This window comes from Carcharhinus amblyrhynchos, chromosome 17, assembly GCF_965287045.1.
Source record: "Carcharhinus amblyrhynchos chromosome 17, sCarAmb.v2.hapA, whole genome shotgun sequence".
NCBI lineage: Eukaryota > Metazoa > Chordata > Chondrichthyes > Carcharhiniformes > Carcharhinidae > Carcharhinus > Carcharhinus amblyrhynchos.
The window spans coordinates 42,204,916-42,223,609 of NC_137340.1; the positions used below are offsets into that span (position 1 = coordinate 42,204,916).

General features: G+C 40.7%; 1 protein-coding gene across 1 annotated transcript in view; it reads right to left on the reverse strand.

The window, feature by feature from the left end:
• Positions 1–18,694, reverse strand: part of shoc2 (SHOC2 leucine rich repeat scaffold protein) — a 113,692-nt gene that overhangs the window by 39,818 nt on the left and 55,180 nt on the right. The window contains exon 3 of the mRNA XM_080205860.1: positions 17,525–17,662. Coding sequence (XP_080061986.1) covers positions 17,525–17,662 — 138 coding nt within the window. The remainder of the gene's footprint in view (positions 1–17,524; positions 17,663–18,694) is intronic.

Below are 18,694 nucleotides of genomic sequence, written 5' to 3' on the forward strand. Positions count from 1 at the left end.
TCTGATGGAAGTCAAGGAAGCACAATCAATAAGCCTTCGTTACTTAAGACGCAAGATTCAGGTCTTCTCTGTAGATAGAGATGCCTTTCTCCTTCCCCCACCCCACATTCCCCAACCGCCAAACATTTATATTCATCAAGTTGAGAAATTATACTATTTGCAAAATAGAACATTTCTCCATATCAGGTAAGGCCACACACACAGTACAGACAGCTAGTTCAGAGCAAACTAACATCATGACACACAGACTATTCCTGATATCATCACTGACTAATAATTAAAATGCCACAATGTGGCCCCAGAACTCGCTAACTTCACTGACTGTGTGGAGTTTGCATGGGTTTCCTCTGTGTGCTTCAGTTTCCTCCCACATTCTGAAAGACGTGCTGGTTAGCAGCATTGACCCAAACAGGCGCAGGACTGTGGCAACTAGGGGGAATTTCACAGTAACTTCATGCAGTGTTAATGTAAGCCTTACTTGTGGCCAGTAAATAAACTTTTTAATACCAAATTAGAAGCAGCTTGGTACAGTGGCCTAATAGCCACTTAGTACTGAAGAGGTGACTAAATCACAGTTCAGGTGCCTAAAGTCAAATTAACAGCATTCCACCAAACTGCACACTTTTCAAAAAGGTTCTAAAGACGTAATTGATGTGTGCAAATGCAATTATTCAATATCCTTTTCAGATTTCTAATCTTGCACTTTAGGTTATATTTTAGGCTAGTCTGACATTTCAACTGGTAAACTATGAAACAGAAGCATTTACACTGGAACACTTCCCTTTAAGTAAACTGTCATACAATGTCATACTCTGATCTCACCTACACCATTTCAGACAATGTCAATGAACCACAATTATATACACAGTTTACATTTTAACTTGAGGGATTTTAGGATTCAGCACAAGATATTTCGTTGTCTAAATAACGACAATTGCACAGGCATCAAGTTATCTTAAAGTGCTGTTAAATTTCTGGAACACAATCAGTAGGGGACAAATATGTGCGTTTCCACAAATGAGGGGAGAACGTGGATGTCCTTGCAACAGTCGCTGAAGGTAAGCACGCACATGCAGCAAGCAAAGGGTATTTTGGCCTTCATAGCGAGAGGATTCGAGTACAGGAACAGGGATGCCTTGATGCAATTATACAGGGCCTTGGTGAAGCCACACTGGAATATTGCATGCAACTTTGGTCTTCTTATCTGAGGAAGGATGTTATTGCTATAGAGAAAGTGGAGCAAAGGTTTACTCAGACTGATTCCTGAGATGGTGGGACTGACAAATGAGGAGAGATTGAGTGGGTTAGGATTATATTCACTCCGGTTCACAAGAATGAGGGGGGGATCTCATAGAAACCCACAAAATTCTAACAGAACAAGATAGGCCAAATACAGGAAGGATGTTCACAATGGTGGGGGAATCCAGAATCAAGGGTCATAGCTTAAGAATAAGTAAACCTTTTAGGACTGAGACAAGGAGAAATTTCTTCACCTAGGGAATGGCAAGCCTATGAAATTCACTACCACAGTAAGCAGCTGAAGCCAAAACACTGCATGTATAAGTACATGGGACTTAGTAAGATAAGAGTGTTATAGGTAAGCCTAGTAGGTAGGGACATGTTCAGCACAACTTGTGGGCCAAAGGGCCTGTTTGTGCTGTAGTTTTTCTATGTTCTATGTTTTCAAGAAGGAGTTGGTTATAGTTCCTGGCGCAAAAAGGATCAAGCTGTTGAGTTGGATGATCAGCCATGATCATATCGAACAGCAAAGCTGGCTCAATGAACTGAATGGCCTATATATGCTCCCATTTCCTATGTTTTTCATTGCTAGCAGCCAGTTATCCTCAAAAGCCCTTATGCAAAGCAGTGAAAATCAAGCCATGTTAAATGAAACCAAGGCTTAAGAATACAAACCTAACATTAATCTTCTTTTGAAAGTCATACGACCTCAACTTCAACAACCTATTCATCTCAGCTTAAAAATAAACAGCAAGCAGTTAGGTATTCTGCAATCTGCAGACAGAGTAGATGTTTTAAGCCCCAAGTAGAGAAAAGGATCCAAAATCAACAAAGCAAAAATAATAATTTTGAAGTCTGAAATATTTAATACCATAGTGTGGAATTCTAGTGACAGACAGAAATTCAAACAGCTGATGTGATTCAATCCTTTTGCTGAAAACCTGCCCACTTTACATTAATGGGTAAAATATGCTTCACTTAAAACAGTAACTTTGATGCAATCGAGGGAAAAGCTAGCAACAGGAATTTTTTTTTTATGTGCGATCAAATGATTAGTGAATTAAGCTTTATATAGAAGGCACTGAGATTTTGCAATAACAAACAGCTTACTGTGCATCAATTTCACTGCCAATTATTAAACAATGGACATCAGTATAGTCAATCATCCAGCTACACATTATTACAGATGAAAAAAGCCGCAAAATAATGAAAGCACTAACAAGCAAGTCCAATCATATTGTGGCACAAAATCCTAGGATAAGAATGTTAATAATGCTGAAACTCCTTAATACAAGCTTGGATTGTTACATGAAAACATGCAGCCAGACCCCACTCATTTCCATTTAAGGGCATTCCTGAAAGTATTTTGTAAAGCTCCCACCCATAGAACATCTGATCAAAGCTCTGCTGCATCCATTCATGAAAGGTAATGGACAATTAAACAACCATCTGAATGAAGGAGGCTTCATGAACATTCTCAACAATGGCAGAGCACCACCCATGTGCATCTAAGCCTCCTCCTGAGGCCCCCATCACAGACTTCAACTAATTCATGTACATGAAAAACACACTGGACGTAGCAAAGCTTCTTCCTCAGATAATGAAGTCGTCGTCTATGCGTGCATGCATCAAGGCCTGGACAACAGGCTTGGACTGAGTCAACTGTGTCACACAAGAGCTGGTCAAACAAATGATTCATCTCCTGATTCCCCAAAGGCATAATTCAGGAAGGTGATACAATACACTTCACTCACCTATAAGTATGCAATGCCAACAATAACACAAACTCAAAAGCATCTGGAACAAAACAATCTGCTTGATTGACATCCTATCCACCCATTAATCTCCTCTACCACTTTGCACCATGTTGGCAGAGAGCTCCACTTACAAATTGTCCAGAAAAAGTTTATTAGTAAGGCTTACATCAACACTGCAGTGAAGTTGCTGTGAAATTCCCCGAGTCGCCACAGTCCAGTGCCTGTTTGGGTCAATGCACCGAACCAGCACGTCTATCAGAATAAGCCAGATAAGCCAGGGAGCTAAACACCAGTGAGTTTCACATCAATGGTAGGAAAACTAAATAAAATTCTGAAGGAGAACATCCATCTCCACTTCGAGAGGTAAGGTTTAATCAGGGATAGTTAGCATGGCTTCGTCAGAGGGAGGTCATGCCTAACAAATCTGATTGAATTTTTTTGAGGTGGTGACCAAATAGTGCCGAAGAGGGTAGTATATATGGATTTCAGTAAAGTCACATGGGAGACTTGTGAAGAAGGCAAATGCATATGGAATACAGGGTAATTTGATAAAGTGGATTCAAAATTTGCTCTAAGAGACAGAGAAGGCTACTTTAGTGACTTGAAGCCAGTGTCCAGTGGCGTACCATAGGAATCCCTATTATTCGGCATTTATATAAATGATATATGTGGGGGTAGGATTAGTAAGTCTCTGGATGATACAAAGATTGGCCGGGTGGTTAACAGCGAGGTGGAGTGTCTTGGGCTACAAGAAGATATAAACAGATGGTCAAATGGGCAGGTAAGTGGTTCATGGAATGTAACCTGTAAATTTTGGAAGGGCTAATTTGATAAGGAAGTATCCAATTAACAGCATAATACTAGGAAGTTCTGTGGAACAGAGAGACTTTGTTGTGTTTGTCCATAGATCTCCGAAGACAGAAGGTTATTATAGTAGGGTGGTGTAAAAGGCATACCACATGGCTTTATCAATCGAGGAATAGATTACAAAAGCAGGGAAGTCATGTTGGAGTTGTATAGGACTTTGGTGAGGCCACAGCCAGAGTACTGTGTGCAGTTCCAGTAGCCACATAAGGAGGATGTGATTGCACTGGAGGGGGTGCAGAGGAGATTCACCAGGATGCTGCCTGGGATGGAATATTTAAGTGGTGGAGAGGATGGATAGGCTTGGGTTGATTTTGTTGGAGTAGAGAAGACTGAGGGATGACCTGTTTGAGGTGTACAAGATCATGAGGGGCTTGTACAGAGTGGATAAGGAGCAGCTGTTCTCCTTAGTTGAAGGGTCAGTCTCAAGGAGACATGGGTTCAGGATGAGGGATAGGAGATTTAGGGAGGATGTGAGGAAACATTTTTAGCCAGAGAGTGGCGGTGGTCTGGAATGTGCTGCCTGGGAGGATGGCAGCAAGTTGCCTCAAATCCTTTAAAAAGCACCTGGAAGAGCACTTGGCACATCATAACATTCAGGGCTATGGGCCAAACGCTGGTAAATGGATTAGATGGGAGTTCAGATGTTTCTCATATGTCAGTGTAGACTCAATGGACTGAACAGTCTCTTCTACACTGTATGATTTTATATTGCAATAACCCAATGACGTTTCTTCGATAGCATCTGAAAAACAGTGACAGTGGAAAGCTCTACTATCTAGAAGAAGTGCAACAGGAGCATGGGAAAATCTCCACCAAAAATCTCCTAAGTCACACGCCGGCCTGACTTTGAACTATATCTTTAATTTTGCTGGAGACACATTCTGCCAAAACTTTGTAACAGCAGAACAAAGTTATGAATGGCAAATTTCAAATGATCACAAGAATTTATACTGCAGGAGAAAAAGGGGTGCTCATTGTTGGCAAGTTGACTCCAACTGGCAAGATATTGTTCACCCATCAGTTAAAATCCAGATTTCTTGCCAAACAGCACTGTGGCAGTACCTTAACCACAGACTGCAGTAATTCAAGGAAGAAGCTCACCACCATTTTCTTAAAAGCATTTAGTGATAGGCAATAAATGCTGGCCTTATCAGCAATGTCCACACACCATGAATGAAATAAAAATGTGTTTGACGTTATGTTGCGAAGCTGATTTCAAAATGAAAGACAAATGCAACTTGCAGCAGCAACATCCAAAAATTAACCACCATACACTGCTTCATCATTTAGATTACTTAATGAGTAGGCACATCCATCCATTCTAACATTTATACTGGTGCAAAAGGATTATTTGTATTTGTGTTTCATGTCAAGCCTCAGATTGCGTTCCTCAACTTATATTTACACTATAAACAGGAACAATTTTTCCAAAGCAATAGGAATACACAATTTGAACTGAATGCTTCTTTTGGCATTACCTCCTGCAAGGCTGATTGAGCAAAAACTCAGTTCACAGTGTTTTACTCAGTTGGAAAATCATTGGTCTGAGCAGGAATTAACAGTGGGATAGAATTTGCAAGATCAGGCAGGTAGACATGCATATTGTACAGTCTATTTTGAAAGAACATAAGTAGAATCCACAAGTGAAAAACAGTCAAATGGTGAAAGGCCAAGTAGGAAAACAGTGGAGTCTTATAGGTTCTTTAACTGGAGTTTGGGACTGAAGCATAATCAGCTTCAAACTAATATGCATTCAAGATCTACATAATGAGAGTTCAGAAAACTATGAACAGGAAGGACAAGCAAAAGTGTAAGTGTCTCAGATTCAAAACTGTACAGCTCAAGAATTAAAGGGGAGGAAGATCACATTATATGGCAGAGGAAAGCTATACACTATAAAAGTCACTCCTCTACTCAAGGGAAATAGGGAGGAAGACGTAAGCTGAATTGAGGGGTTTTTCACTAATATGGTAGAGCTAAAGCAAGTGTATAAATAGGTGGGGGAGGTGATGGCCTAATGGTATTATCACTAGACTATTAATCTAGAAACTCAGCTAATGTTCAGGGGACCCGGGTTCAAATCCTACCATAGCAGATGATGGAATTTGGATTCAATAAAAATATCTGTAATAAAGAATCAACCGATGACCATGAAACTATTGTTGATTGTTGGAAAAGCCCATCTGGTTCAGTAATGTTCTTTAGGGAAGGAACTCTGCCATTCCTACCTAGTGTGGCTTACATGTGACTCCAAAGCCGCAGCAACATGGTTCACACTCAACTGTCCTCTGAACAATGGCAACTAGGATGGGCAATAAAGCCAGCAACACCCATGTTCCATGAATGAATTTTAAAAAAGGTAGAAAAGAAAATCTTTAGGTACATGGGTAATAAGAATAATGTCCAACTGCCGAATAAGTACATCAAAATGAATTAAAGTTGGAATTATATAATTTTCATGTTTCCACGCTGGAGAAATGTAAATATGACTTCTTTTAAAATCTATTAAGATAAATGCATGTTTTTATAGTTACATTTTACAGGACAGCTAGATTGAAAAGTGTTTACTTTCAGACAGGGTGACTGAACCCAAAATTCACAGACACAATGCAAGATAATTTGACATTTCAGTGACCATTCACACCCACTGCCTCTGCAGCAACACCACTCATTTAAACATCACACCAGTCATTGCTAAATTACATTTGTGGACTCTGCTATCGGCAGCGGGTGGAGAAAGAGTTGGTTAGTCAGTCTCATTAAAACCTGACACCAGTCAAACTTTTGAAAAGAACAGACAAGTTCATTCAGGCAAGTAAACATTGTGGGAAGATCGATAAAACAAAAGACCACATGCTGTGTTGTAGGACAGAATATACAGAAAATTCTGCTTAAATTGCATAAGACAACCACTGAAGAGAAATTATATTATGCATTCTTTATTTTGTAAAATACTACAACTAGTTGAATTTGCATTGTGCTTTTACCATAAAAACACCCTCCAAAACATTTCACAGAAGGGGGAATCAGAAACGGATGCAAGCCAAACAAAACATGCATCAAAAGTTTGGGCACGGTTGTAGATTTTAAGTAGTCTTAAAAAGGAGAGGAAAATGGGGAAGTGATGTCAGTGTGGGGCCTAGAACAAGGCAAATAAATTGTGCAATTGAACCAAGTGGATCCTGCCTGATCGTGTTCCAATACAAGATCACTGACCCGAAATGTTAATGCATTCTCTCTCCACAGGTTCTGCTGAACCTGCTGAGCATTTGCAGCAATTTCTGTTTTTATTTCAGACTTCTAACATCCATAATATTTTTCTATTGTTCCATAAGGGAGTGGATTGCAGGGAGTTGTGGGGGAGCAGGCTTTAAAACAGCGCCAGGTTTAAAAGGAGGCCTGGTATAGACAGCGGGCAGTGGAGTGAGTGGGAAGCACAGTGAGCTATTAGGGCTTAAGATCAAAAGGGCTTATGATGAATGGGATGGATAGGATAGAGGTGGAGAGGCTCTTCCCACTCAGAAAGGACAGTAGAACTAGGGGGCACAGCCTCAAGATAAAAAGGGGGGTGGTTTAGAACGGAGTTGAGGAGGAACTTCTCCACTCAAAGGGTGGTGAATCTCTGGAATTCTCTGCCCGTTGAGGTGGTGGAGGCTGCCTCGCTAAATATTTTTAAGATGCGGGTTGATGGGTTTTTGATAAGCGAGGGGATTAAGAGTTATGGGGAGAGGGCGGGAATGTGGAACTGAGACACGACAGATCAGCCATGATCTTATTGAATGGCGGGGCAGGCTCAAAGGGCTGGATGGCCTACTCCTGCTCCTATTTCTTATGTTCTTATGTATACCTACTGCTTCATACATTTCACCTCTTGGTAGAGTAAAATAGTCTATGATTGCAGTCAAACCTCACCTTATCTAATGTTAACTAGAGAGATTAAAAATCTGGCAAAAATCATTGGAAGTTTCATTGTTATAATACACTACATAAGTTTAAAGTTCATTTATTAGTGTCATAAGTAGGTGAATAACATTGCAATGATATGACTGTGAAAATCCCCAAGTCGCCACCTCTGGTGCCTGTTCCAGTACACTGAGGGAGAATTTAGTATAGCCAATGAACCTAACCAGCAGATCTTTCAGACTGGAGGGGAAACCAGAGCACTCGGAGAAAACTCACACAGACATAGGGAGAAAATGCAGACTCCACAGCCAGGAATCGAACACTGGCGCTGTGAGGCAACGGTGCTAACCAAGTGATTTTAGGACAATGGGAACCAATTATACAAAGTCTACACAGACAGCTTACCAGTATAACTGACGCCATCAAATACAGTTGACTCAAATTCTTAGAGCATAAATAGCTCAAAACATGAACTTATAATATTCTGATGCTTACATTCTTAACATTTTGATGTTTCACTTTTCTCACCATCTGGTCTGGAAACAAATGGCTATTAAATATATTTTTTAAAAAGTGACTAAAATTAAGTGAAACTAAAATTCTAATATCAAACACATTTGGGCCAATCCTAAAAGGTGTGCATATTTTAATTAAATAGTTTGAGATAAGGCTTAACCAACTCTTGACAACTATATCAAGTTAAACTGGTTTTTAAAATCATTGTGCCCTGTGACTAAATTAAAGAAGCCAACCATCCAAGCTCAAACTTAAAAAGTTAAGGGTCTTTGTCACAAGAGAACACAATGATTTAAACAGATTCCAAATAGAACCAGGGGATTAAGCAATGGGGAACAAAGAAGCAGCAGAAGAATTGAACAGACTTTGGTTCTGTCTTCACAAAAGAGGGCACAAACAACCTCAGAGAAATGTTAGGGACCCAAGGGTTGAGGAAAAGGCGGATGTGAAGGAAATCAGTATGAGTAAACAAATCATCAGGGCCTGATAATATACATCCCAGAATGTTAAAGGAAGTGGCCCTAGAAATATTGGATGCACTGGTGGTCATCTTCAAAATTCTGTAGACTCTGGAGCATTCCTACAAGTGTGGCAAATGTAACCCTACTAGTCTTGGCAGCTGGCTTGAAAAAAATGGAAAATATCATTTTGGTGCAGCATTTGGCTGTGTCACTGAAGTTAGGATCATCAATATTTCTCAGACAATAACAGGGACTACCTGACCCCAATACTAGGTGCTTAAAAAGTAAAAATTTGTTAGAGGGAGGGGCTCAAAGTAGGTGGGGGAGGGGGAATATTTAAAACATTATTTTAGAAAACTACTTGACATCTCTGCTTCCCCACAAATGCTGAAAATAGATCAATCATAATTCATTATAATTAATGTGCAGTCCTATAGTTCATTTTATTCATTTTTGCTTGAGGGCCTTAAATTGAAAGTATAACATTGGTTAGTGGAGAATAATCAGACAAGAAGTTGATTAAATTACTAGTTTCCCTTTAAGAGTCAGTCAGATTGCAGGCGTTCATCCCGTCCGTCAGTGCTGGATTGGAATGCCCCAGAGGTGAAAAGTGTTCCTGTGACACAGTAACGTCTGCGACTAGGAACACAAAAAACAACTGCAGAAAAAGGGCTGGCTTTCTATAATCGTGGCCCAGAACTGGCTACAAGTTCTTAAATAAACTGAAAATTTGACATTGAACAGAAAGTGCTGGAAATATATGACAAGTCACTCAAACTGTAAAGGGAAAAAGCAGGTGTCAACATTTTGGGGGGGGGTGCCTTCATCAGGATTAAAGACACTCAGGAGTTCCAGTATCTATGGAAAGCGGTTGAGGTGGGGAGTGATTAAGGGAGGGGAAAGGATTAAACAAATACCAATCTCAGAGAGGGTTAATAGGTTGAGTGACCTCAACATGCTTAACAGAAAGCTTTTAGATTACATCAAAGATCAATGAACTGAATGATAGTTTAACAGTTCACGCAAATTAAAACATGCATTTTGGAAACAAGATGGAGATTAGAAAAAGACAAACAGCAAATGCAGTAAATCCATAAAACGTTGCTCAGAGTTGTCAAGCCTTCAGGTTACGAAGTGACATGTTAATAATCCTTGTGTATACAAGCTTTTTTACTTAAAAACCTCACGTGATGAAACTCAGCATAAAATGTACCATGCAGTGGAGACAAAAACATCATAGGAAAAAATTAATAATCACAGTCGGGTTGCCCCTCTAATCCTACATAATTACACTGAAATGCAGTCGCACCTTTCTCACCTGACCTTCCAATACATGCCAGGTAGGGCAATGAATTCCCAAGGCCTTCAGCCAAGTGCAGATGAGTGGCGTTTAAGGAAAACGCGCACCCCTTTTTCCAAGCAATAGCGGCCATAAAGCAGGCAAGTTAAAAAGTCCTGTCCCTTTGAGAAGCCAGGAAGTGTACAAATGACTGGTGAGCAGGACAGAGTGTCAAGTGGTCGGATGGGATGGGTGGTCAGAAAGCAGAGGGTTGGTGGTGGGGGTTGGGTTTAGTATTATAGTCACTCAGAAGTTAGAAGTGGTTTTATTTCCTTTAACTTTCTTGGGTAACTATTCCTGTAAGACACTAGGAACCATCCAAAATCTGAGATTTAAATCAGAGTAGCGGATGGTTCCAGTGCAAGGCAATTGCCTGACAGAATTTGGAACTTCCCAGGCAATCGCCAGGGAATCCTTACATCGCCCCCCCACAAAAATATCAGGACAATGCTCCGGAGATCGACCTATATACTTATTCCTTGAACTTCATTAGTTTTGTAAAGTTTTAGTTAAGAGAAAGCCCTAATACAAAAGATTAACACTTAATTTTTTAAAATGTATTACTTTCTCAGATTTATTCAGTCAGAGTGGACAAGGCAGGCCCCTTATCCATCTCCTTGCTTGCCCCAAAAAACAATTCAATTTATGGTCCCAAAAGAGAAAATGCTGGAAAGTCTCAGCAGGTCTGGCAGGATCTGTTGGGAGAGAAAAGAACTAATGTTTCAAGTCCAAATGACTGGGCTCGAAATGTGGTCCCCGGGCGAGGGACATACCAGATCCAAGCTGACAAGAACAAGTATTACATCTTATCTCATGCTTGATCTTAGCAAAAAGGCCAAAAACACAATGAAATCAAATTATATCCAAATATGTATAGAACATCAAGCAGTACAGCACAGTACAGGCCCTTTGGCCCTCGATGTTGTGCCGAGCTTTATCCAAAACCAAGATCAAGCTATCCCAGTCCCTTTCATTCTGGTGTGCTCCATGTGCCTATCCAATAATCGCTTGAAAGTTCCTAAAGTGTTGCTATCACAGCAAGCAGTCTATTCCACACCCCAACCACTCTGTGCAAAGAACCTGCCTCGGACATCCCTCCTGTATCTCCCACCATACTTAGTTATAGTTCTGCCCCCGAGTAACAGTATTTCACCTGAAGAAAGAGTCTCTGAACGTCCACTCTTTCTATCCCCCTCGTCATCTTATAAACCTCTATTAAGTCGCCTCCGATCCTCCTCCACTCCGAAGAGAAAAGCCCCAGCTCCCTCAACCTTTCCTCATAAGACATAAGAACATAAGACGTAGGAGCAGGAGTAGGCCATCTAGCCCTTCGAGCCTGCCCCGCCATTCAATAAGATCATGGCTGATGTAAGTGGTTCAGTTCCACTTTCCCACTTTCTCCCTATAACCCTTAATCCCCTTGCCTACCAAAAACCTATCTACCCGCATCTTAAATATATTTAGCGAGGTAGCCTCCGCCACTTCAACGGGCAGAGAATTCCAGAGATTCACCACCCTTTGAGTGAAGAAGTTCCTCCTCAACTCTGTTCTAAACTGCACCCCCCTTATCTTGAGGCTGTGCCCCCTAGTCCTGCTGTCCTTTGAGTGGGAAGAACCTCTCCACCTCTACCCTATCCATCCCTTTCATCATTTTATATGTCTCAACGAGATCTCCCCTCATTCTTCTAAACTCTAACGAGTACAAGCCCAGTCTATTCAGCCTCTCCTCATAGCTCAACCCCCTCAACTCCAGTATCAGCCTAGTGAACCTCCTCTGCACTCCCTCCAAGGCCAAAATATCCTTGCGCAAGTTCAGCGACCAAAACTGCACACAGTACTCCAGCTGCGGCCTCACCAGTGCCCTGCACAGTTGCAGCAACTCCTCCCTACTTTTATATTCAATCCCCCTCGCTATGAAGGCCAGCATCCCATTTGCCTTCCTGACCACCTGCTGCACCTGTAGGCTGGGTTTTTGCGACTCATGCACAAGGACCTCCAGGTCCCTCTGCACCATAGCATGCTGCAGCTTTTCACCCTGTAAGTAGTAGTCCTTCCTACCATATTCCTACCAAAGTGGATAACCTCACACTTGCCAACATTGTATTCCATCTGCCAGGTCCTCGCCCACTTGCTCAGCCTATCTAGGTCCCTCTGCAGACTTTCCACACCCTCCGCACAATTTGCTGTTCCACTTATCTTTGTGTCATCAGCAAATTTCGACACCTTACACTCGGCTCCCTCCTCCAGATCATCTACATAAACGGTAAATAGCTGAGGCCCCAGCACCAATCCCTGGGGCACTCCGCTATTCACCCAACACCAATCCGAATAGCACCCATTGACACCCACTCTCTGCCTCCTATTTGACAGCCAATCCCCTATTCACGCTAACACCCTACCCCCAACTTCATGCCCCCTAACCTTCTGTAACAACCTTTTGTGCGGCACCTTATCAAACGCCTTCTGAAAATCAAGAAACACCACATCCACCGGTTCCCCTCTATCCACCGCACTAGACATCCTCAGAATTCCAATAAATTCGTCAGACACGACTTCCCCTTAACGAAACCATGCTGCGTCTGCTCTATCAAACAATTCTTCTCAAGATGCCTCGCTATTTCCTCTGATTACGGATTCAAGCATTTTTCCTACAACAGACGTTAAACTAACCAGCCTATAATTCCCTGCCTTTTGCCTGCTACCCTTTTTAAACAGCGGCGTAACATTAGCCGTTTTCCAATCTTCCGGCACTTCCCCGGAATCCAGCGAGGTTTGGAAAATAATCACCTCCGCCATTTCCTTCAGAACCCTTGGATGCATTCCATCCGGTCCTGGGGACTTGTCCACCATCAGTCCCTCTAGTCTGTCGAGCACTGCCTCTCTAGTAACAATGATCTCATTCAGGCCCTCCACTCCTACCATCTTTCCAACGTTAACACCCGGCAAACTATTCGCGTCCTCCTCCGTGAAGACTGAAGCAAAAAAGTTATTCAAGGCCTCAGCCATTTCCTCATCCCCCATCAGTAAATCCCCCCTCTCATCCTCTAAGGGTCCAACATTCACCCTAGCCAGCCTTCTCCTTTTTATATATATTTATAAAGACTCTATCCTTTTTTAATATTTAGCACTAGCCTAGATTCATAGTTTATCCTTCCTTCCTTTATCAACTTCTTCGTCATTCTTTGTGGATATTTAAACCTCTCCCAATCCTCTTCTCGCCCACTACTCCTAGCCACTCTAAACGCATCAGCTTTTAATTTAATACTCTCCTTTATCTCCTTCGTTATCCACGGCTGATTATCTCCTCTCCTACGATCCTTCTTTACCATCGGAATAAATTTCTGCTGAGTACCAAGAAAGATCTCCTTAAAGATCCTCCACTGTTCCTCAGCAGACCTACCTCCCAATCTGGGTCCCCAATCTACATTCACCAATTCCTCTCTCATCCTATCGTACTCCCCTCTGTTCAAAGGACACAGGTCCGGGATCCTACTTTCTCCTCCTCCATCTTCATCAGAAACTCCACCATACAATGATCACTCTTCCCAAGAGGATCCTTCACCACAAGGTCCCTAATTCTACCTGCCTCATTACATAACACCAGATCTAAGTTAGTTTGCACCCTCGTCGGCTCCAACACACACTGTTCAAGGAAACTATCCCGGCAGCATTCCAAGAACTACCCTTCAAACCAGGCAGCATCCTGGTAAATCTCCTCTGCACTCTCTCCAATGCCGCCACATCCTTCTTATGGTGAGGTGACCAGAACTGCACACAATATTCCAAATGTGGTCTCACCGAGGTCCTGTATAGTTGCAGCATAACCCCATGGCTCTTAAACCCAAAGCCCCTGTTAATAAACGTTAACACACTATAGGCCTTCTTCATGGCTCTATCCACTTGAGTGGCAACCTTCAGAGATCTGTGGATATGAACTCCAAGATCTCTGTTCCTCCACATTCCTCAGAACCCTGCATTCAAATCTGTCCTACCAAAATGAATCACCTCACACTCGTCAGGGTTCAACTCCATCTGCCATTTTTCGACCTAGCTCTGCATCCTGTCAATGTCTCTTTGCAGCCTACAAGAGCCCTTCACTTCATCTGCTACTCCACCAATCTTGGTGTCATCAGCAAATTTACTGACCCACCCTTCAGCCCCCTCCTCCAAGTCATTGCTAAAAACCACAAATAGCAGAGGACTCAGCATCTCCCACCGTCACCCATCTATCTTCATTCTGAGACATCGCTGAAGTTTCTATCTATGGCCACCTCTGCCTCCTGAATGGTCCAAAGTTCATTCAGCTCCAGCTTCAGCTCCCTAACGCAGTTTTTGAGGAGCTGGCGATGGGTGCACTTCCCACAGGTGAAATCAGCAGGGACACTGACGGCGTCCCTCACCTCAAACATTCTGTAGGAGAAACATTGCACTGCCTTCCCTGCCAGCCCCTCTAGATAACTTGTCTAGAAAACAAGAAAAAGGAGCAAGTTTTATCTGTAATATGCGACAACAACTATACTTGTACAGTGCCCTTTAAACTTCAAGGCATTTTGCCAGTTTTATAAAACTTAACCATGACACCAAGCAAAGTGAGAGGAGGAGACCAATTAATAACTAAGGTTTTAGAAAGCATTAGCCAATCTAGTATTGAAATGAATCTTATGTTCGAGCCAAACTTGTGCAAATTAATTTAATACTTAATTATTGGCATTATTTGTACTTACTTGCCACAAAGTTTTCAGAAAACATTCTTTAAAATAAACGTACACTGAAAAACATGGGTATTGCTGCTGGAGCTTTCAGTAATTGCAGAGTAGAAACAGATAAGGAACCATGAATGCCCAACTACTTTCAAAATGCATTCTGCTCTATAGTGTACGGCCAAATCTGAAGCTCATTTCATCTCCAATTGTACCAAGGCATTATCAAATAAAATTTTAAAAATTAGGCCAACATGTAAGAGTTTAATATTGCAAATGCACAGGCCAAACTTATGGTAATTTTCCACATTGCTCAGTGCCAGCTAAGTCTGGCGTAAAAAAGAACTGTTGAAGTTAACAGCATCTACTTTACCCTCTGTTGCATCAAGTGCAGTATGATAGAATATGTTAGTTAAAGCAGCTTACAAGCTAAACAATATCACTACATCCTATGCTTTAAATTCTGCAATATTTGCTAAATAAATCTTCAGTTCATCAATACACACTGAATTCAATTTTTTTTGTAATATGCTTTCTCAATAATGTGCAACATGTTAACAAGGTAACACTTTTCTAAAGAGTCTTCTGTAAGGCCAGTGGCTTCAAAGTCTTTGTTCCACTCAGCATTAATTTACTGCAGTGCCACACACAAGTATTGGCAAACATAGAAAAATCTACATCTGGAAAGCAAAGAAGAGCATCAAGTCTCTCAGCACAAGGAGAGCAGTATTCTCCGAGATTTTCAGCCTTAAAAATAATTAGTTCCATCCACTGGGTAATTTGGTGCCACATGGAATCCAACGTGTTGCTATGACATCTCACTTTAAAATTACAAAAACATCTCAAAACTGCATCTGAGGCATAAACTAATGTGTAGTTGGGTATAAAATTAAACCTGAAAAGAATTTCTCAACTTTTATAAACTTTTGCAGCTGAAGTTAGCCACCTAACCTGGGCTTCAGGAGAGAAATCGCCATCAGATAAATATATGCATCTCACATCAAGTCTTTCTCATTCTGCAATTATACATCAAGTCCTATGGGTATTTTAATAGTAAAAAGTCTGACAACACCAGGTTTTAGTCCAACCTATTTATTTGATAATATACTCGCAAGCTTTCGGGTTAGCCCCTTCGTCAGGTGAAAGGGGCTAACCCGAAAGCTTGCGAGTATATTATCAAATAAATAGGTTGGACTAAAACCTGGTGTTGTCAGACTTTTTACTGTGTTTACGCCAGTCCAACGCCGGCATACCCACATCATGACTACTATCTTAATAGTAGCAGTTGACAGCCAACTTATAATGCCCAACCATAAGTGAAGGATCCCGTTTGTTTTAAACTTAAAGTCTTAAGCTGCTGCATTAATGACAAAATTATATAGAAAGAATTGGCAGAGTTGTCTATAATTTCCTTTGAGGGTTCAGTCATCTAGCTTAGGCAAGCAAAATTACAATCTTGAAGCTCAAACAACAACAATGAAAATTTCTAATAATTAAGCCATATTTAGCACTTTCAAATGCATTTACACACATCCACTAGTGGGTCATCTTTGTTCAGCTTGGAAAAAAAACAAAATAAAACTGAGATCTTTTTTCAAGATGTTGTTATGCACGTGGTAATACTTTGGCATTAGTATTCTGTAGACACCACAAACTATAGTGTTATTGCAATAACCCAAATATACTGATTCATAATTGACATCTAATTCAAAGAGAAGTTTGAGGTCATTATAATTTTTCAACAAGAAATTAAACAATAAATACTCTATCCCACAATGTTAATAGGGTTTGCCTTATTTTTTGTGACAATACAGTGTTATGTCCATGAATTGCAATGGTTTTGTGAAATGGGAAGCAAAAATGGGAAAGCACAATTGGGAAAATACTGGAAATACACATCAGGCAAATTCTTTTGGTTTCTTTATTCTACCATGGGATGTGGGTGTCACTGACAAGGTCAACATTTGTTGTCAACCTAATTACTCTTGAACTGAGTGGCTTGCAAGATCATCCAGTAGAGTGTTAAGTGTCATCCACATTACTGTGGATCTGGAGTCACACATAGGTTAGATAGACAAGGGTGGTACATTTCCTTCCTTCAAGGATATTCATCAGATGGATTTTTACAACAAATCGATAATAGTTTTGTGGTCACGATTTTCGATTCCTGATTTTATTAACTGAATTTAAATTTCACCAGCTGTTGTTGTGTTGGGATTTGAACCCATGTCCCCAGGGTACTCACCTGGATCTTTCTATTTCTGGTCCAGGGATATTATCATTACGCCATGGACTCCCCCCTAACCTGCATTCAGCGCCACTGATTTATGATAAAGAATGGAATTCAACTTTAGCACATTGGATTCCAGGATTTATTTGATCGAATTTTATTCCATGATCCCATCCAATTCACAATTGGGACCATTGGTTTATATACAGAGTGCCAGATTAAATTTCATTTTTATATAGATATTCAAGATTGAGGATTGAACTCCTAAGTTATAAAATCAGTAACCTTGGATATGACAAATTCAATAAACTACTGGAAGTTACCAAAAGTTTTTAATATTTAGAATCTCAAGGAGAACCTGCTGAAATGAAGCCCTGGTATTTCAGAGCAAAAATTTACAGCATTAATTAACAACTAAATATAAACAGGTAGGCATAAAATGTGCAACACCTTCATGTATAAATATTTCAATACGTAGAGAGTAAGAGTAACATAGCAGACTGTTCCCTTACCTATAGTTTCAGGCAGATCAAGCAGCTCATTATGTTGCAGATCGAGGTTTGTGATTTGTGTGCAATTGCCAATCTCTTTTGGGAGGTGTTCAAGTTGATTGTGAGCCACATCCAGTGTTATGAGGTTACAGAGTTCACCTGTCAAAAAGAAAAGTACCAAATAGCTAGACATTCAAATATTTTGCATTAATAATTCTATACTTTTTTTTTCTTGTAACGAATTCACCAAAAACAACCAAGACCATGACCACTCTGCACAGTATCCCCAAAAAGACAGGTGCAAAGCTCCTAAACAATTACTTGCACAAAGTCTTTAATGTAAACTTCCAGTGATGCAGAATAGTAAGAAATCAGATGGCAACCTGAGGCATAGTTGAAGAGGTATATTTAGAAAGTAGAGAGATGTGGCATTGCAAAGGGGCTGAGCGAGTGTTCCTGAATGTAAGACCCCATTAACAAGACAAAGATTAATCCATAATTGCATATGCAACATAACTAATTTTTATAACAAATCTGGAAACTTTTACACAGCCAATGAATTCCGTTCCCCTGATTCTGATCCAGCAGCCATTACGTGGCTTCTCAAATTGGCAGAGCCAATACCTTGAAAATCTGTGGCTCGTGAAGACTTGAGCCCGTTGAAGACATAAAAATTCTGTTAAACCTCAGTGCCTGCCAGATACCTTTGCTGAATTACTGTAATTTGTAATGAGAGTAAAAGGTTATTTGTCAGTCATTTTAGGAGGATTGCATTTAAATGTAGATGCATTGAGAAATAACATTCAAGCTGGAATATCTTGTATTTTTAAGAAGTGCTTGCACAAAATGTATGAACAAAATCTCAGTCTCAATTTGTTTTGTATCTGCCCTTCCACTAGCAATTGAATGCTGCATTTTGTCACAGTTTAATTTATTACAAGCCCATCTGACACTACACTTTCAGTATAATTACCCATCATAGATAAGCATGTAGGACTATTTTTAAAGTAGTCACCTTTGAAACTACGGCAAGCCTTTGTTGGTTTTTCAAGTAGGGGTGCAGAGTTCATTTAACGACTCTGCAGTATTTCATTCTGTTGCAGTTGAAATATCCACAGTAGAGCATTTCTTCAAGTTAAAAACTGTAATGGCTTGGAGGTAATCATAGATGTTATGTGATCCCTAAATGTT